Raw genomic sequence first — 21,087 nt, forward strand, 5'->3', positions numbered from 1 at the left:
GACAATGTTAATGTTTCTCATGTATACTGTAAACCAAAAATAAAATTCTAAGGCCCCCCAACCATCTGAAAGGACTTCCTCCTCAGCCAGGGCTCTTTTAAAATTTTGCCTGGAGACTGTTTCAGGCCTTGACGGGCAGCAGAGGTTGGACATGCCTCATTACACCTCTCAGCATTAACACCAACACAGACTTTTAAGTCTGATAAAAAACATTTTTACAACCTATTGTCTCTGAAGCCTACCACCTAAAGGCTTCCTCTGCAAATAACAACTTGGGTCTTCACAATTCTTTATCTTAACCCAGACATGCCTTTCTGTTGATCCAAGGTCTTTAGACAAACTCAACCAATTTTCAACCAGAAAATGTTTAAATTTACTTAGAGCCTGGAAGCCCCTACTCCAGGTTGTCCTGTCTTTCTGACCAAACCAATGTATTTCTTAAATGTATTTGATTGATGGCTCATGCCTCTGTAAAATGGTATAAAACCAAGTTGCACCCAACCACCTTGGGCACATGTTCTCAGGACCTCCTAAGGGCTGTGTCACCAGCCAATGTCACTCATATTTGGTTCAGAATAAATGTCTTCAAATATTTTACAGAGTTTGACTCTTTTCATCGACAATATTTGGACATTTTCTAGAGTGGTATTGTTTTTTTTCTTTCTAGCTCCATTAGGGTCACAGCTGTCTGATGCTGGTGTTCTGGGAGATTGTTTATGCCCAAGAGGAGGACACCAGGGCCTAGCTGTGAGTGCCAGGCCAGCTCCTAGTTGGGCAAAGCTTACCCACTAGTACCAGGACAACTCCTGGATGTTGGGGGTTGCTTTTCTCTTTCTTACTGTTCTTCGGTATCTTCCCACTATTCCCTTCTGTGCCTTGCTTTGTAGGCCTCCAGTCTCTTATGTAGTCTACCCCATACTGCGAAAGCTTGTGATGTGCATAGCCTTAAACTGTGAAGGACTCAGAGCTCCAGCGCAAGTGGAACTCTCTGCCCCAGCTGCTAGTTGCTCTACTAATTTAAATTTTTCTAATCTTGTTGATAGTTTTCCATAGAGTAACCTCGATTATAAGGCAAGGAGTTTAATGATAGGGCATCCACCAGGCTTTAAGGCCTGGATTTAAATTCTGGTAATAACATTTAGTTGTTTTGGCTAGTTGTTTAAAACTTCCAAGTTCCAGTTTCCTTATCTATAAAAGGGAACTTAATAAGCTTCCCTTTCAGGGTTGCTGGCAAAATTAGAGCTAATATTTACAAAAGGGTTAAGGAAGAGCTGACTTTCAACGCATGGTGGTTATTGGTAGACATAATACAAAGAATAGAAATGGATCTAACAGTGACTGACATCCTCCATGGTGTCTTTAAACTCCCCATCTTGCCCCAGCATCTTTTATATCTAATTTATCAGCCTTATTGGAAGATATAATTAGAGCCATATACTCTGAGAAAAACTGAGCATTAGTAGATAATATAGAAGTCTACACACTTAAACTATTAAAGCCACTGCTATTATAGGTAACACGAAAAGAGCAGAAAATTTTATTTGGATCCAATAATCTTTATCTGACTACTGGCACTACAATTTGGAAATGTGCATTCTATAGCAAATTACTTGACCTTTTGAGTTTTTGATCTCTTATCTACAAAACAAGTGTAAAGAAGGGGCAGGAGTAAGGGAGAGACTGTTGGGAAAATTACATAGGGTAATAATTTTCATTTATAAAATATTTTCTGTATAGTAGAGTTTTTTACAAACATAAGATGCTATTATCACTAGTCCCTTATGTACATTTTTATTATCTCTATTTATTTAATAAACTTATTTACAGTTCTGGAATGGAACAACCAGGAAGGAATCTAAATTTCCTCCAAGGTATTTAGCCTCACAATCAGGTTAAATTCAGTGAAGTTTAGCTAAGTAAACTTACTAAAGTGAGTTATGTTCTTGAGCTGTAACCAAGAACACAATTAAATGATAGTGACCAACTTTAAACACTGCTGTACCAAAAGGCTGATCTACTGAGGGCTATTCAGGGGGGGACAGAAAGGACTGGAACAGTTATTGTCATCTTGACAAACAATAATATGTAACATGACCTAAGAAAAGGTGCTTGACCCTTCACCCTTCAACTGAGAAAAGAAAATAGAAGCCAGTTTTCCTAGTCACCTGTTGAGAAGAACCAAAACAACAAATATTTACCAATACCATGCTCTACCATTTTCACTGTCAGGGGGCCGAAAGCTAACTTACTCCATGTACCTGCTCTGTATCAAAGTAGAGGTCAGGTCCTCGCAGGAGCCATAAACTTTAATTATTATTACCCTTGCTTACAAATAACAGGTCTCTGGGTCAGAATGATTATGCAACTCGTCATTTACTAGATTATACAGCTAGTAAATGGTGGAGTTGAACTGGAGGTAGATCTGCTTGAATTGAATATAGGAGATTTTTTTTGCACTTTCTGGGGTACCTTCTGTACAAAAAAACAATGCCAGCTGAATCAATCTTTTGCTATCCACATTCCAGGGTAAAATTAATGTTCCTATGAGAATGAGGAAGAAGTCATAGAATGTTGGGAGGAAGGGGCCTTTGAAAGCTCATTTAAAGAATCCCATTCCCACCTGGTGGGTGGGTCCTTTTACAGCTGCTGGTCCAGGCCACAGTAACAGGGTAGGTTTTAAGGTTCTTCCATATACAGAGCTAAATTTGTGGGCCTATAGCTTCCAACTATTCAAATCCAGTTGAGTTTCTCCTTGAGGCAGAGAACCCATGTGTAATCCTTTTCTCTTGTGACATGTTGTGCTTGACTGGGCTCTTCTTGCCAGCCCTTTCAACTGTTTCCCAAAAGGTGTGGAACGTGAATCTCTTCTCTTGGTTCTCCTGTGGGTGGTTTCTCCCAATGCTAAGGTCTCTCAAGGAGACCCAGCTTTTCTGAATTCCTTCCAAGGAGGTGACTTTAAATCTGCCAAAGCACTTGGTGGCTCAGGCAATTAAATGTATACACAATCCTAAATCATGGAATGTGATCTACTCCTTGAGAGCTAAAGTAACCTTGAAGTGAGGCTAGAAACATATAGATGGTTCAGCCCAAACAATTTGGTATGTCTTTTAAAACAAAATGCCACATGTATTACTTGCTACATTTTATATTTGATCTCTTCATCCAAAACTCCAACACTTTTTGGAGTATCGATATTTGGAGTATGTGGCATTTTCTTAAATATGTATAGACATCTATGTGTACACATGGGAAAAATATACTTTGATTTTGTGTGTTTTGAAAAATAGGCCAGGTGTCGTGGCTCATGCCAGTAATCCTGCCATTTTGGAAGGCCTAGGCAGGCAGATCACTTGAGGCAAGGAGTTTGAGACCAGCCTGGCCAACATGGTGAAACTCCGTCTCTACTAAAAACACAAAAATTAGCCTGGTGTGGTTACACACACCTGTAATCCCAGCTACTCGGAGTCTGAGGCACAAGAATCTCTTGAACTCAGGAGGCAGAGGTTGCAGTGAGCTGAGATTGGACCACTGCACTCCAGCCTGGGTGACAGAGTGAAACTCTGTCTCGATAAAAAAAAAAAAAAGAAAAGAAAAGAAATAAAGTATAGTATATTTGTATATTAATAGTATATCCAAAATAGGAAAAGGTATGCTGCAGTTAAAATGCCTAGAAGAACTAGACTTCTAGGTATTGACATAAAAGACATCTAAGACATATAGTTGAGGAATAAAAGCAAGCTACAGAATTATACACACCATATTCTTTACATTTTTAAAAAATTTTGGTGGATATATAGTAGGTGCATATATTTATGGGGTACATGAGATGTTTTGATACAGGCATGCAATGTGAAATAAGCGTATCATGAACAATGGGGTATCCATCCCCTCAAAGCATTTATACATTGAATTTCAAACAATCCAATTACATTCTTTATGTTATTTTATGTATAGTTGTTATTATTGATTATAGTCACCCTGTTGTGTTATCAAATAGTAGGTCTTACTCATATATCATATGATTGTGTTGTCTTAATATTTCTAACCATGGGTTTCTAAACCGAAATCAGAGTCTAACTTTTGAAACACACTGTGGGTTTCCAATTCTAAAATCTCAAACAATACCTAATAGTAATAGATATTACAATACATGATAATACCCAGATCATATCAATGGCTTATAAACACTCCTTCTCCTTTCCTTACTTAATGTATTCTCAGTCAAGGCACTCTGTTTGTTCAATAAATTTGACATTTAAATTTAACATTTCTTGGTAGCTCCAGGAAATAAAAAGAATAAATGCTTCCTAATCTATAGGAGTTATAACCTCCTGGAATAAAGTAAATACCACATGGAAATGTAAGCAACAGTCTGAAGCAGGATGTGGTTGGTTGACAGTCTGTGTTACAGCTGGTGAATTCAGAGAGGAGCATGTTTGTAAGCTGAAATGGTCAGGGAAGTCTTTACTGAAAAGGTGAAGTTTCAGTTGAGCCTTGAAGAATGATAAAATTTGGATTAGCTGAGAAAAGAGAGGCAGAGGGAGGCAAAATCAGGCTGGGAAATGGGTACAAATAAGATGGGAAAAATTCAGAAAGCACATTATCACAAGAAGGAAAAGGAAGTACTGTAAATAACACTTGTTAAATGTTGCCTATGCATCAGCTTCCTTGTGTGTCCGCAAGCTCCTCTATAAGATGGCTGTCATTGAATTTACACAAGTTCCTAACTGAGTAGGTAATACTATCAATTTATAAATGAAGAAATGAAGTTACATAATTACACATTGCTGATAACTGACAGAGCTAAGAGTCAAACCCAGGCTGTTTGATTCCAGGTTTTCTGCATTCTGTCCCACCTCACACTGTGTCCCTAGTAAGAAAACTCCCCAAAGGGAAGGGATCATATAAGTGAATGCTGGGGACAAATCTGGAATATCAGAGCTACCAGATTGGGGCCTAGATTATATGGATAATCTTAAATGCTAAGAAATTTGAGAATAACTTAATGAAAGTCTTAAATGACAAGAAATTTTCAATTATCATCTAGTAGTAAAACTTGATAAAGGTAGCATTTCAAGAATTTTCTGGGAATGATATGTAGAATGGACTAAGTAGTAAGAAAGTGGAGACTGGAGACTAGACAGGAGAATATTCCTGTAATTTAGGAATAGATAATCATTATCAAGGGACAGTGGATGATGGGCAACCTAACATCCAGTGTGTTGTGCAACATTTCACCTCACCTGACAATAAAATCCAAAACTACTTGAAATGCAAATGACATATATGCTAATGAAGACATAATATATGTAAATAGACACAAGTGAAAGAAGAAAGCCTGGATTATAAAAGGTGGGCAAGCCCTACTCAGTTAGCTTCTCCAGACTCTGAATTTGAAAATGAAGTCGCTTTTACCATTGATCTTTCTGTTTTTTATTAGTTTTCCAAGTTGGGCAATAGATAGGCACTACTACATAGGCATTGAAGAAAGCATTTGGAACTATGCTCCTTCTGGTAAAACATGCTCAATGGAAAGCCTTTTCTGAAGACCTGTAAGTAATCCTTTGCATTTAAAAAGTTACTATCTGAAGCAAAAGTTGGTAATTGTTGATCATTGATGAAATGCTGATGAAGACTTTCTCGTGACTGACACTTGCAGGGCACATATGCCATTAGAACCACATTTTTTTAGTTTGTTTAGCTTAAACATGGTATGGAAAAGAGGTAGTAAATCCAAAATTGCTCTTTCCTGGGATGATCACCACTCTTGTCCTCCTGACACGTTATTTCGCAGATCATAGCTAATTCTGTTTATCATTAATTTTGTTCACATGATAAGGTATAAAACAACACTTTCCTTTTGATATGTATGTGGCTGTTTTCTCGATTTTTCTCTTCAGATAATTGAGAGAGGGAAATATAGAGGACATGAGTGGGGTTCTGATTTACCATAGTTTAAGAGGAAAACACCTTAATGCTACCAACAAATCCACAAATCCATTTAAATGTGTAAACAGTCCTAAATCATGGAAATTGATCGACTATTTAAATGCTAAAGTAACCTTAAAGTGGGGTTAGAAACTTAGACGCAGTTCAGTTTAAAGAATTTGGTATGTCTTTTAAACCAAAATGCCACGTTTTACTTACTACATTTGTATTTGATTTCTTCATTCAGTATTTCAACATTCTTCTCACCAATTACACCTGTTTTTAACTCCCTTCACATTTTCTCCAGCCTCTGGGTTTTATCTGCCAAAATTAGGCTGTAGAGCTTCTGACTTCTCATTTTAGCTTATTTAACCTTTGTTTCTTATTTGCTTATTTAACAAAAGTCAACATTTGTTAAAGTTCTCTCTTGTTTGTTTGTAGAGAATTTCTACAAGGAAGTCAAGCAAGGAAGAGCTTTGTTTATAAAAGGCGTTGTATTTTCAATATGCTGATAATACATTTCAAAGGATCATTGAAAAACCATCCTGGTTGGGATTTTTAGGTCCAATGATTAAGGCAGAGACTGGAGACTTCATTTATGTACATGTAAAAAATAATGCTTCAAGAGCTTATAGTTATCATCCTCATGGACTCACCTACTCCAAAGAAAATGAAGGTAAGCGGATCCTCTTTCCTGATATTCTTGAGTTTTGCTTATGGAGAGTATGAGCACATTGCATTAGAAAAAGCCAGGTGATCAGCATTATGAGCTACATGGAGTTTAGAGTGGATGCAGACTCTACTTCTCATATATTTAATGTTTATCCCCAAGACAGTCCTTTTTCAGTTTCTTATCTTGAGTGACAGCCCTTATGCAATTCCTAGAAAATAAAACACTTTCCCCTTAATCACCAGAAAAGAAAAAAAAGGTGTTTTATTTTGTTTTGTTTTGTAGGAAACACAGCTAAATGTTAGGTTGGCAGAAATCCTGATCTGCCCCCACCTCCTTTCCATTTCCTAGTAGATGAGGATCACCCTCTGGGAAGATATCAGTGTCAAGAGAAATCACTACTCTCCAGACAGAATCTTCTCTCCTACACAATTATAGTCACAGATACATCATGATTTTGAAAAAAAGGAAGGGAAGAGAAAGCCAACAAATAGGATTTTGTGAGTTTTTGGAAGACAACAAGGAAAGCTAGGAAAAGAGAGTTTGGACTTGTCTTTAGTAGAACACAGATATTTTTTCCCAGTGTTTGAAATACGGTTTTTAAAAGGCCTATCATAAATCTTTAGAAAACTGGAACTTTAGGCCAAGTTGATAAGAGTACCACCTATAGGATATGTGCTCCTTCCAACAGAGGCTCTATGATAATACAGGGCAGTGGAAATCCCACATGCCATTCCATTCATTGTCATTATTATTTTGCCATGTTACATGACCATCTTGCAATGATTATTGCCCTTTAAATATATTCTATGAAAAAAATAAAAGAAAAATAGTCTATATTATAGACATAAAATGTGAAAAATGTTAACAAGAGTTTGCTTTATTTGTTTATTTTTTAATCAAGTTTTGAAACTTAGACTGAGGTTTGATGATTCCCTCAGGGAAGCATGAAGAAGAACTAGAAACAGGCCTTGAATTAATCCTCTGGACTGAAACAGACTCAGGAAACCGGACCATGACTGGAGCCAGTTCCAGATGGGCCGCTGGGTAGGAAGAAAGTACAAAAGTCAGTCAGTCACAATTTCTTCATGATCAGTGTGGAACAGGAGGGTCCCAAAAGAAGAACAGAGAATCAGAGGCTGCTCATGTTTCAAAGTTTTTTATTGACTAAAGGAATTTTATTCATAGTTAGCAGGACCCCAGCCACAAGGGGTAAGGATCTGAGGCAACATTTTAGCCAGAGAAGAAGAAAGAAAGGAGAGAAGGGTCCAAAGTCAGAACTGAGGTAAAGTTCAGAGTAGTGGCGTGGGCCACCTTCAGATTGCAGTGGGCTACTTGGAAGTAACAAGGACATCTTTGGATGCCCTGGGTCCCAAGTCTGACTGGCAATGAAGAAAATATGGAGGGCAACTCGGGAGTCCAGAGGTTACCTCTGCATCTGAGATCTAGGCACATGGTAGGTGCAAAATAAATATTTGTTGTATCTATCAGTAAAGGTGATGATAATCTATTAATATACTGCCTGCCTCATTCTCATTTAGTCTAAAAACTGCAGCCAAGCTGAGCATTCAGGTAGAAGCCAACTAAAGGGGATTTAGGGAGGTAGGAATATGGGAAATGGTGGGGAGAAATGCAAAATAGCTTAATGGAGGAAGCCCGAGTCACATTCAAAATAGTGTTATCCAATATTTACTGTAACCACAGTGCAGAATATGTTTTCCAGGTGCCATCTATCCTGATAATACAACAGGCCAGGAAAAGGAAGATGACTATCTGGAGCCAGGGAAACAATATACCTACAAGTGGTATGTAGAAGAACATCAGGGGCCGGGCCCCAATGACAGTAATTGTGTGACAAGGATTTACCACTCCCATATAGACACTGCAAGAGACGTAGCTTCGGGACTTATTGGACCAATTCTGACTTGTAAAAGAGGTAACTTTGTTAAAAAATCTCATTGCCGTAAAAGAGTAAACCAGAATGTGTAGGCTGTCCTCTGCTCTCCTAGAGGAATTTTACCATCCAAGGCACTCCATTTTCCTGCCGTAACCTTGGTCTTCCAGTCAAGAGTGGAAACTCGCCATCTTGGACTCTGAGCACTAGATGGCGATCTCAAATCCAACCCTCAGTTCAACCAATAATGCAGGTTGGTCACTAGATGGTAGTCAAACCCAATGAACTTCACTTCAGCCATCTTCATTCAAAATTACTGCCACCTTCTTGTGTTTATGTTTTAAGGTGAATCAGTTAGAATCATCAGTTTATTAATTCTTGCAAGGAGGAAGTTTTACCGATATGTTTCTAACTTGCAAGGGAATATAGAGTTTTGAAAATTCTGATTTGGTTCGTTAAAACAAGATCAACAAAGCGACAGCACTAGATTAATTATGAAGTTAATGAGCAAATTTAACTTCCTATGACAATCGAAGTTTAAATTTTAGGTGAATAAACAACTCTCCACAATAAATATTTTAACAATTGCAGTTTCCTGTGGCAAACACACATAGTCTCATGATTACAAATTACATTCCTTGGGAGATAACCTTTTTTTTTTGAGACAGAGTCTCGCTGTATCGCCCAGGCTGGTGTGCAGTGGCTTGATCTCGGTTCACTGCAAGCTCCACCTTCCGGGTTCAAGCAATTTTCCTGCCTCAGCCTATACAGACACATGTCACCACGCACAGCCATTTTTTTTGTATTTTTAGTAGAGGCAGGGTTTCACCATATTGGCCAGGCTGGTCTTGAACTCCTGACCTTGTGATCCTCCCGTCTCGGCCTCCCAAAGGGCTGGGATTAAAGGTGTGAGCCACCGCGCCCGGCTGGGAGATAACTTTTTAAATCAACTTTGGAAGAGCTTTTTGCTCTTCTCAAACTTGCAAGGAACTCAATTGCATAATGGCAAGACTGCTGAATGTTCTGACGATAAAGTCCAAATTCCTTTTGTCTTAATTGCTGCCTGTAATCTTCTCTACAGGTACACTCCAGCAAACTTCTCATCCTTTAACTATCAACTGAGGTGTTACTGCCTTCAGAAAAGATTTCCATACCCAAGATTAAATTAACCAGCTCCCAAACACTGAGCTCTTCCCTGCTATAGAACTTTACACACTATAGTATCTTATTAATTATAGCATCCACCCTTGATTATATGCCCTGCCAGGGTAGATAACTGTTTTGTTCACTTCTATGAACTTAATTTGCCATACTACCTAACACATTACAAATATTCAATAAATATTTGTTCAATATAAGCATAGAAGAATAAATAAATTGGTATGAACTAAAGTTATCCTTCGTTTGAGGAAGTACAAATTTTGAGACTTTGAACAATCTCATGCGATAATGGTCATCAGATTCAGACACTGCAGAAAGTTACTGATTTGATGTAGAGATGAGTATGGATTATTTAAATATGGCTTCATATAGATAATATGCTTTTAAAAGTTTGTTATGAACTTTACAAAAACTGGCATCCCACATCCCAAACATTTACCTTTTTCATGTGCCCTAACAATTAACAAAACTGTAGATCATAAAAGTAGTTTAGTTATATCTGTAACAATGGTTCTAATTAATGTGTATATGAAAAGTAAGAAATGTGTTTTTTGTTTCAGGGACACTGAATGGAGACACTGAAAAAGATATCGACAGGTCATATTTTCTGCTGTTTTCTACAACTGATGAAAGCAGAAGCTGGTATAGTGATGAAAATATTCGTGCATTTACTGAATCTGGCAAAATTAATACTAGTGATCCCGGTTTTGAGGAGAGCATGAGCATGCAATGTACGATTAAAAAGAACTTTCTCATACATAATATCTTATAATTCTAACTTCTATGATCGTATTCAGTCATTTCCCTTTGTTCAAGTTTATTTAGTTGAGTTTATATTTTGCAGCGTTTCACTCAGAGCATACTGGGTTGACATGCAAATGCAAATCACTAGTTAAAGCCTACTCATTTCCTAAGTCCTATAGCAAGTAAAGTTTGGCCAACATTTGTTTTCTGAAGTCTGATATTGATATAAATAGATGGTAAATACCTAAGAAAGATGTAACTTTAAGTAATAAAATATGGAATAACAAAGACATAATTGACCAAATATTTTATGAATATGTGTTTTATCCGACATAGAATTTTCAGAAATGATGTTGTCATAATCCGTCACCCTTATCCTTGCTTTCTTCTCTCATGAACGTAGTTTCTATTTTTTCCCCTTTTCACTGCCTTCCTGCCTTTCAGCTGACTTTTTCTCCTCTTGCCTTTAAATCTTTGTGCTCTGCTCACTTCTCATCATACACAATGCATATGGACTCCTTTCCCATGAAACACAAATCAGATGTTGTAGATTATGTATGAGAACAATGTTGACATTGTGAGGTTTGTATTAATATAACGAGGAAATACATAGAATTTTTACAAGGTTGCACTGATCTATCATGCCTGATTGATTAATACACATTTATTTTCAGCAATAAATGGCTACATCTATGGAAATCTGCCCAATCTCACCATGTGTGCTGAAGATAGGGTCAAGTGGTATTTTGTTGGCATGGGTGGCGAGGCTGACATACACTCCATCTACCTCCATGGACAAACTCTGATCTCTCGGAATCACAGAAAGGACACCATTGTGGTCTTCCCCTCCTCACTGGAAGATGCCTTCATGGTGGCCAAGGGCACTGGAGTGTGGATGCTGGGATGCCAGATACATGGTAGGGATTTATTAGTTTTGCATAACACAGAGTCAGAGAACTTCCAAGGTCATAGCCCATTACAAATGTCTTACCTTACAAATGAAGAAACCAATATCCAAGAAAGTGATATGATTCCTTTTGGAAACAGTCGGTGATGGAGCCCAGGACCCTGACAACTTTTCACTCGATTACTATAAATCCTTTTAAGTATATAGAATTGGGTTGCTGTTTTTACAAAAACTTTTATATTCATTGTGAGAATATAAACCCTGAGTGTCAGACAGAGCAGATATTATTACAGCTTTTTCTTTAATTGAGGAAACAAGTGTCAAAATCCTATGAGAAGCAGAGCAAGAAATTATGCAGAACCCAATAATTCTAATTGATTACTCAAGTAAACCTCCTTATTTTTGTTTATTTCCCTCTCCAATCACATTTGCCATTTAATAACAGAACGGTCAGTTATGATGTTATTTATCTTTTTTATTCTCGAATATGACAAAACCTATATATGATCATGTAAATGTTCTGTGTTATTTTTCAATCAGAAAACATAATTTTCATTAGAATTAAGGAATTTAACTTTATTTTTTTGGTAGAAAAATGGAGTTTACTTCTCTGATGAAACCTTTCTTTTTGTAAGTCCTGAACTTTGGTTAGTATCATGTTTCAATTAATTATTCAAACTAGATGATAAGTATTTACAAGGATTTTCTATGTGCTGCATCCCTCCCAGGGGTGTAAGGAAAAGAAGAACCACTCACGACTATTATAACTCAAGGACTGAATTTAGTGATAAAAAGCTGTCACTTAGAAAAGATGATCATTTTCAGACTAAAATGTAAACTCGGCTCCACCAATACGTCCTATCTACCTTATTCTCAGATCATGCCCTCAAGCCAGTCTTTCCACCTCAGCCCTGCAGAAAGACTACTGTCAGCCCTAGACCAAGTGAAAAAACGCCTCAGAGCCTAGTTGGCTGATGGGATCCCATCACTTTCTCCTGTGTGTCTTCTCTTTCTATGTCCTTCTGAAGCTTTTCTGCTCTTTAATTTACTCCTTTTTTTTTTTTTCCTTTTAGATTTTTTTCTTTTTTTTATTTTCCTTTTTTTTTTTTTTTTTTTTTTTTTTTTAGTAATTACAAGAATATATAAATAGACCTTTGCTGGAAAGAAAGGTAGGAAGGAAAGAAAGGAGGAAAAAAAGAGAGAGAAATGGAAGGACGAAAGGAGGAAAATAGGCAGAAAAATAGGTGGAGGAAAGCAGGCAGAAAAAGTGAAAGAAGTCTAATGCAGCATACATTAGCCTGTTCATACCAGCTCAAAAGAGCTGAGAGTTGAGAGTTAAATAATCCAGCTGTTAAACTATTGGTAACTTCAAATTAGTCACAATGGGAGTGCTTACACTGCAAAAAATTAGCACATAAATCAGAGTTTGTGTTTAGTTTAGGAGAGCTGCTTTAAGGACACACCATTAGTCCAACTCCACCCCACCACCATCTAAGCCACTGTGATCAATTTGTGTAAGTATTTGAAAACCTGTTCACTATGCACTTTCACACAACATAAACATGAACATGTAGAAAAAAAACCACATAGCTATGTTTTGTGTTTGGTTTTATGTAAGTAGATCACACTGCATATAATATTCTGTTGTTTTCATCACTCATATCAAAGTCTTGAAGTCTCTTTCCATGCATTCCCTATACATTTAGCTAATTCTTTTTAACTGTTGCATAGTTTTCCATATTTTGGTTGTATTGTAATTTATTTAACCATTTGCGTACAGACAGATGTTTAAGTTGCTACTGCTTTTTTGGTTTATTAACAATGTTATAGTTAATACTTTTTTATATATATATTTTTATTTTTTGAGATGGAGTTTCCCTCTTGTTGTCCAGACTGGAGTGCAACGGCATGATCTCAGCTCACCACAACCTCTGCCTCCCAGGTTCAAGTGATTCTCCTGCCTCAGCCTCCCGAGTAGCTGGATTACAGGCATGCGCCATCATGCCCAGCTAATTTTGTATTTTTAGTAGAGATGGGGTTTCTCCATATTGGTCAGGCTGGTCTTGAACTCTCGACCTCAGGTGATCCGCCTTGGCCTCCCAAAGTGCTGGGAATACAGTCATGAACCACCATGCCTGGCCTTAGTTAATACATTTTTATATGTCTCTTCATGTGTGTGAAAATATTTCTCATGACTCTCAAGAAGTAAAACTATATAATGGCAGAGAGCTTTATTTTTATTTTTATTTTTTTTAAGTCGTGCTCTGTTGCTCAGGCTGGAGTTCAGTGGTGCAGTCATGGCTCACTGCAACCTCAATGTTCTGGGCTCAAGCAATCTTCCCACCTTAGCCTCTAGAGTAGTTGGCATTACAGGAACACACCATCACACCCAGCTGATTTTTTGTTTTTTGTAGAGGTGGGGTTTTGTCATGTTGCCCAGGGCTGGTCTCAAACTCCTGGGCTCAAATGAGGCCACTTGCCTTGGCCTCCAAAAGTGTTGAGATTACACATGTGACCCACTGCCTGCCAGGGCTTTTAATTTTAACGAATTTTGCCAAATTGTCTTCCATAAAGTCTATATTAATTTCCATTCCTACCAACAGTGCCCCGAAACTAAAACGCAGGACTGATCTTCTCATGCCTTTAGTTTCTTTCTTCCAGCCAACTAGTTAATTGAATAAACCAACTAACTCATCAGTGACTAGTAGTAGTAATTTCATATTCATGAGGGAAGATGTTCTTGGACTCTCAAATTCTTCTCAGTATGTAGGTACCATCTTCACATAAGAGTTGGTCCAAAGCTGGTTATTATTCTCTAATAATATATATCCCTTTAATATTCATTTCTGCATCCTGACTTTTGTGCTTGTTTCATACATCTTAAATTTTTCCATACATTTCGTACATCATATTTCTCAAAGAAATAGGAAGTCTCAATATTGTTGGCTAAAATTGAAAATATGTATTGACCAAGAAATTGTCTTAATGTTTTAATAACATTCTCTATCTGGGTTTATTGTTTTTCAGAGAGTATGCAGGCATTTTTCAAAGTAAGTAATTGCCAGAAACCTTCAACAGAAGCCTTTGTTACTGGGACACATGTTATACATTACTATATTGCTGCTAAAGAAATTCTTTGGAACTATGCTCCATCTGGTATAGATTTCTTCACTAAAAAATATTTAACAGCAGCTGGAAGGTAATGATTCACTGGCTAAAATATTTATAGTTAAATAATTAAGATAACTGAAATATTTCATAATCTAGTTCTTTCTAAAAAGGATTTAGGCATCTAATTAAAATATACTGATAAAATAAATATAAGAAAATAACTGGAAAATTTTGAAGCTAAGGAGCATTGCCAGACAAAATTCTTCTCTAAATGGCCTGGCCAACAATGTAAAGGAAAATATACTATTCATCTTTTTCCTAGCACAAAACTTTAAAATGGATTTATTTTATACTTATGAAACATTTAACAACATAGCAGACAATGTCATCAATAACATTTTATTAAAATTTTAAAACATTCTTTATGTGTAACTTATACACTCCTGCTAAGATCTGAAGGCATAATTAAATCATTGAACGTAATATCCTTCAACTATATTCTATAAATATTATTTACTCAATAACACCTAAGACTATGCTAGCAATTGTTGTCTTAATAACCAAAAACTAACACTAAAATACATTACTCTGGTATTAGCATTTAAAAGTGGTCAAAAAGTTTTTCTGATAGTCCAACTGCCAAGTATATTTACCATATTGAGGACAAGAGCAGATTTAATTCTTCTGGCTACTGAATGAAGATACATGTTAGAACAAAGTTCTAAAACCACCAGAAAATAACTTTCTTTATGATACTTATTTTTCTCTAATTCACTCAGGAATTTGAGAAAGCAAAGAATATTATGTCAAGTAGACATTTTCCCTTTTTTTTTAATTGTTTTTTAATGATACATGATATTTGTACAGATTTAGGGGGTACATGTAATGTTTTGATATGTGCATACAACATGTGATAACTAAATCAGAGCATTTAGGATATCCATTGTCTCAAACATTCATCATTTCTTTGTGGTGGAAACTTTTTAATTTTTTTTCTTATGGCTATTTTGAAATATATGATATATTGTTGTTAACCATAGTCACCCCACTGAGCTATTGGACACTAGGACATATTTCTTCTATCTAATTGTATGTTTGTACCCATTAACCAACCTCTCTTCATTATCCATTACTCCCCACCACCACCCCCAAACATTCTTCCAAGCCTCTGGTAACCAGCACTCTATTTTCTACCTCCATAAGATCAACTTTTCTAGCTCCCATGTATGAGGACATATGATATTTGTCTTTCTGTGCCTGGTTTATTTTGCTTAATATAATGTGCCCTAGTTACATCCATGTTGTTGCAAATGACATGGTCTCAGTCTTTTTATGGCTGAATAGCATTCCATTGTGTATATATACTACATTTTCTTTACTATTCACCTGTTAATGCGCACTTGGCTTTTGGGAATAATACTGCAATAAACATGGAGGTGTAGTTACCCTTTGATATACTGATTTATTTTCCTTTGGATAAATACCCAGTAGTGGATTGCTAGATTGTATGATAGTTCTAATTTTAGTTTTTTGATGAAACTCTGTACTGTGTTCCCTAATGGCTGTACTAATTTACATTCTCACCAACAGTGTGTAAGAATTCCTTCTCAACAACTTCAGCAGCATTTGCTACTTTTTGTATTTTTGATAATAGCCATCTTAACTGGGGTGAGATGATATCTCATTGTGATTTTGATTTGCCTTTCCTTGATGAAGAGTAATGCTGAGCATTTTTTCATGTATCTGTTGGCTACTCGTGTATCTTCTGTTGAGAAATGTCTCTTCATTTGACCCTTTGCCCATTTTTTAATGGGAAGATTATTATTGTTATTATTATTATTATTATTATTACTGTTAAGCTCTTTGAATTCCTTGTATATTCTGGATATTCATCCTTCATCAGATGAATAGTTTGCAAATGTTTTCTCTCATTCAACGGGTTTTCTTTTCACTCTGTTGATTGTTTCCTTTGGTGTGCAGAAGCATTTTAGTTTAACATAATTGAAATTGTCTATTTTTGTTTTTGTTGTCTGTGCTTTTGAGATATTAGCTATAAAATATTTGCCTAGATCAATGTCCTGGAGTGTTTCTCCCATGGTTTTTCTGGTCAGTTTTTATATTTGGGTCTTACATGTAAGTATTTAATCCCTTTTGAGTTGATTTTTTGCATATGATGAGATATGGCCTCTAATTTCATTCCTCTGCATATGGATATCCTGTTTTCCCAGCACCATTTATTGAAGAAGGTGTCCTTTCCCGAGTGTATATTCTATGTTCTTGGCACTTTTTTTTAAAAGAAGGTTAGTTGGCTGTAAATATGTGGACTTATTTCTTTCTGGGTTCTCTATTCTTTTTCATAGGCCTATATGTCATTGGGTTTCTATTCTTTTCATTGGCCTATATGTCGTTGGCCTATAGGATTTTTTTTTCTATTTTTGTGAATAATGTTATTGGTATTTTATAGGGTTGCCTTAAATCTGTAGATTGCTTTTTGTGTAATGGTCGTTTTAACAATATTAATTTGGATCCATGAGCATGGGTGTCTTTCCACTTTTTGTGTCCTCTTCAATTTCTTTCATCAGTGTTTTGTGATTTTCCTTGTAAACATCTTTCACCTCTTTGGGTAAATTTATTCTTAGGTTTTTTGTGTGGTTTGGTTTTTGTTTTGTAACTATTGTGAATGGGATTGTTGTCTTGATTTCTTCTTCAGCTACTGTGTTATTGGTATATAGAAACACTACTGATCTTTGTAGGTTGATTTTGTATCCAGCAACTTTACTGAATTCATTTATTAATTCTAAGAGTTATTTGGTAGTGTCTTTAGATTTTTCTATATATAAGATCATGTCATCTGCAAAAAGAACAATTTGACTTCCCCTTTTCTAATTTGAATGCCTTTTATTTCTTTCTCTTGCTTGACTGCTCTGGGTAGGACTTCCAATACTATGTCAAATAGGAATGGTAAAAGTGGGCATCCTTGTCTTGTTCCAGTTCTTGGAGGAAAGGCTTTCTGGTTTTCTCTATTCAATATGTTAGCAGTGGGATTGTCATATATAGCCTTTATTATGTTGAGAGTGTACTTCCTATGCCTGATTCGTTGAGAGTTTTTGTCACGAAAGGATGTTGAATTTTATCAAACACTTTTTCTGTACCTACTGATATGATCGTATGGTTTTTGTCCTTTATTCTGTTAATGTAATATATCACATTGATTGATTCGCATATGTTGAAACATCTTTGCATCCCTGGGGGAAAAAAAAACCACTTGGTCATGGTGTATTATCTTTTTGACATTTGTTGGATTTGGTTTGCAAGTATCTTGTTGAGGATTTTTTCATCTATGTTTATCAGAGATAAGTAGTTTTCTTTTTTTGTTGTGTCCTTGTCTAGTTTTGGTATTAAGGTAATGGTGGCCTTGCAGAATGAGTTAGGAAGAATTCCCTCCTCTTCAATTTTCTGAAATAGTTTGAGAAGAATTGGTATTAATTCTTCTTTGTAAGTTTGGTAGAATTTGTCAGTAAAGCCATCCAGTCCTGGGCTTTTCTTTCGTGGGGGATATTTTATTACTGATTCAATCTCATCACTAAATATTGGAGTGTTCAGGTTTTCTGTTTCTTCCTGGTTCAATCTTAGTAGGTTGTCTGTGTCCAGGAACTTATCCATTTCCTCTAGGTTTTTCTGTTTGTTACTGTACAGTTGTTCATAATAATCTCTAATGATCCTCTGTATTTCTATGGTATCAGTTGTAATGTCTACTTTTGTATTTCTAATTCTGTTTATTTGTGTCGTTTATCTTTTCTCTTGGTCAGTCTAGCTAGTGGTTTATCTATTTTGCTTACCTTTTTTCAAACTGACTTTTCATTTAGTTGATCCTTTGTATTTTTTTTTTTAGTCTCCTTTTAACTGAATTCTGATCTGACCTTTATCATTTCTTTCCTTCTACTAATTTGGGGTTTGGTTTATCTTGCTTTTCTAGTTCATTGAGGTGCATCATTAGGATGTTTACTTGAAATCTTTCTACTTTTTTTTTTTTTTTGAGACAGAGTCTCATACTGTCATTCAGGCTAGAGATCAGTGGCATGATCTCAGCTCACTATAACCTTCACCTCCCTGGTTCAAGTGATTCTCCTGCCTCAGCCTCCCAAGTATCTGGGATTACAGGCACCCACCACCACACCCAGCTAATTATTGTATTTTTAGTAGAGACAGGGTTTCACCATGTCGGCCATGCTGGTCTTGGACTCCTGACCTCAAGTGATCCTCCCACCCTGGTCTCACAAAGTGCTGGGATTACAGGTGTGAGCCACCACACCCGATATTTTTCAACTTTTTTAATGTAGGCATTTATTGCTATAAAATACTCTCTTAGCACTGCTTTTGCTGAATCTTAGAGGATTTGTTATGTTGCATTTCCACTTTGATTTGTTTCAATAAATTTTTAAATTTCTTTCTTAATTTCTTCATTGACCCAGTGATCACTCAGGATCATGTTGTTTAATTTTAACGTATTTGTACAGTTTCCAAAGTTCCTCTTGATTTCTAGCTTTATTCCATTATACAATGATAAGATTTCAATGTTTTAAAAATTTGTTGAAATAGTTTGTGGCCCATCATATGGTCTACCCTGCAGAATTTTCCATGTGCTGATGAAAAGAATGTGTGTTCTACAGCTAGTGGTTAAAATGTTTTGTAAATATCTGTTAGGTCCATTTGGTCCAAAGTATAGTTTAAATCTAATGTTTCTTTGTTGATTTTCTGTCTAGATGATTGGCCCAATGCTGAGAATGGGGAGTTGAAGTCCCCAACTATTATTGTGTTAGAGCTTATCTCTTCCTTTAGCTCTAATAATATTTACATTATATATCTGGGTGCTCTGGTGTTGGGCATATACATTTAGACTTGTTACATTCCCTCACTGAATTGATCCTGTTATCATTATAAAATGACATTATCTCTTTTTACATTTTTGACTTAAAGTCTGCTTTATCTGATATAAGGATAGCTACTCTTACTCACTTTTGGTTTTTGTTTCTGTGGAATATCTTTTTTCATCCCTTCGTGTTTAGTCTTTATGTGTCTTTACAAGTGAAGTGAGTTTCTTGTAGGTAGCATATATTTGGGTCATTTAAACAAATTCATTCAGCCAGTCTATATCTTTTAATTGGGGAATCTAATTCATTTATATTCAAAGTTATTATTGATAGGCAAGAACTTATTCCTGTCATTTTGGTAATTGTTTTCTGGTTATTTCATGTATCCTTTTCCCTTCTGTTTCTCTCTTATTGTTTATAATTTCAGTTTGGTGGTTTTCTGTAGTCCTTGAGTCCTTTGTCTTTCTCATTTGTGTGTTTGCTGTGCCAATGAGTTTTATGTTTTCATGTGTTTTCAGGATGGTAGATATTATCCTATTGCTTCCAGATATAGTACTCCCTTAAGCATTTCTTATAGGGCCTGTCTAATGATGATGAATTTCCTCAGTTTTTGCTTGTCTGGGAAATATTTTATTTCTCCTTCATTTTTGAAAAACAGCTTTGCTGAGTATAGTACTCTTTGTTGACTCTTTTTTCTTCTTCTTCTTCTTTCAGTGTCTTGAGTATATCATCTTATGCTGTTTTGGCCTATAAGAGTTCTGCTGAGAAATCTGCTGTTAGTCTGATGGGGATTTCTTTATACGAGACTTGATGCTCTTCTCTTGCTGTTTTTAGAATTCTCTTTTTTCTGTCTTTGTTTTTGACTCTTGACTGTAATGTGCCTTTTCAAGTTGATCTATTTGGGGATCCTTGAGTTTCCTGTACCTGAATGTGTATATCTGTTGTAAGACTCTGGAACTTTTCAGTTTGTTATTATTATTTTGCATTAACAGTGTGTGTTGTGTGTGTGTGTGTGTGTGTGTGTGTTTCAACAAGGAATGAAAACAACATTTTTTCTTTCTTTTTTTAGACGGAGTCCTGCTCTGTCACCCAAGTTGGAGGGCAGTTGCATGATCACAGCTCACTGCTGCCTCAAACTCTTTGGCTCAAGTGATCCTTCCACCTCAGTCTCTCAGTCTCCCAAGTAGCTAGGTCTATAGGCACATGCCACCACACCCAGTTAATTTTTCAAATGCTCTGTAGAGATAGAGTCTTACTACGTTGCCGTGTCTAGTCTCAAACTCCTGGCCTCAAGTGATTTTCCCAACCTCCCAAAGTGCTGGGATTATAGACATGAGCTACTATGCCCAGTCCTCAGCTATTATTTTGTTGAATAGGTTTTCTATGTCTTTGTCAATTTCTTCTCCTTCTGGATTACCCAACATTTGAATATTTGGTAGCTTTATGTCACTCATATGTCACATATGCTTTTTTCATTCTTTTTAATTCTTCATTTCTTTCTCTCTCTGTTTCTTTTCTTTTCTTTTCTTTTTTTTTTTTTTTTTTTTTTTTGGTCTGACTGGGTTGTTTCAAAATACCAGCCCTTACGTTCAAAATTATTTTTTCGAGTCTATTGTTGAAGCTCTAGATCATATTTTTAATGTTTAAAAAATTCTTCAGTTCTAGGATTTCTTTTTGGATTTTAAAAGTTGTATCTGTTGAATTTCTTATTCGGATCATGAATTTTTTCTGATTTCTTTGTATTGCTTATCTGTGTTCTGTTGTATCTCGCTGAGCTTCAATATTGTTCTTTTGATTTTTT

The 21,087-nt window shown here is 36.1% G+C and overlaps 1 protein-coding gene across 1 annotated transcript in view; it reads left to right on the forward strand.

The window, feature by feature from the left end:
• Positions 1 to 5,399: 5,399 nt before the first annotated feature.
• LOC108518280 (ceruloplasmin-like) overlaps positions 5,400 to 21,087 on the forward strand; it is a 49,912-nt gene continuing 34,224 nt past the window's right edge. The window contains 6 exon segments of the mRNA XM_017856539.1: positions 5,400 to 5,596; positions 6,393 to 6,604; positions 8,322 to 8,534; positions 10,214 to 10,384; positions 11,072 to 11,314; positions 14,332 to 14,503. Of these exon segments, the coding sequence (XP_017712028.1) occupies positions 5,400 to 5,596; positions 6,393 to 6,604; positions 8,322 to 8,534; positions 10,214 to 10,384; positions 11,072 to 11,314; positions 14,332 to 14,503 (1,208 nt within the window).

Source organism: Rhinopithecus bieti, unplaced genomic scaffold (assembly GCF_001698545.2).
Source record: "Rhinopithecus bieti isolate Rb0 unplaced genomic scaffold, ASM169854v2 scaffold_42565, whole genome shotgun sequence".
Classification (NCBI taxonomy): Eukaryota; Metazoa; Chordata; class Mammalia; order Primates; family Cercopithecidae; genus Rhinopithecus; species Rhinopithecus bieti.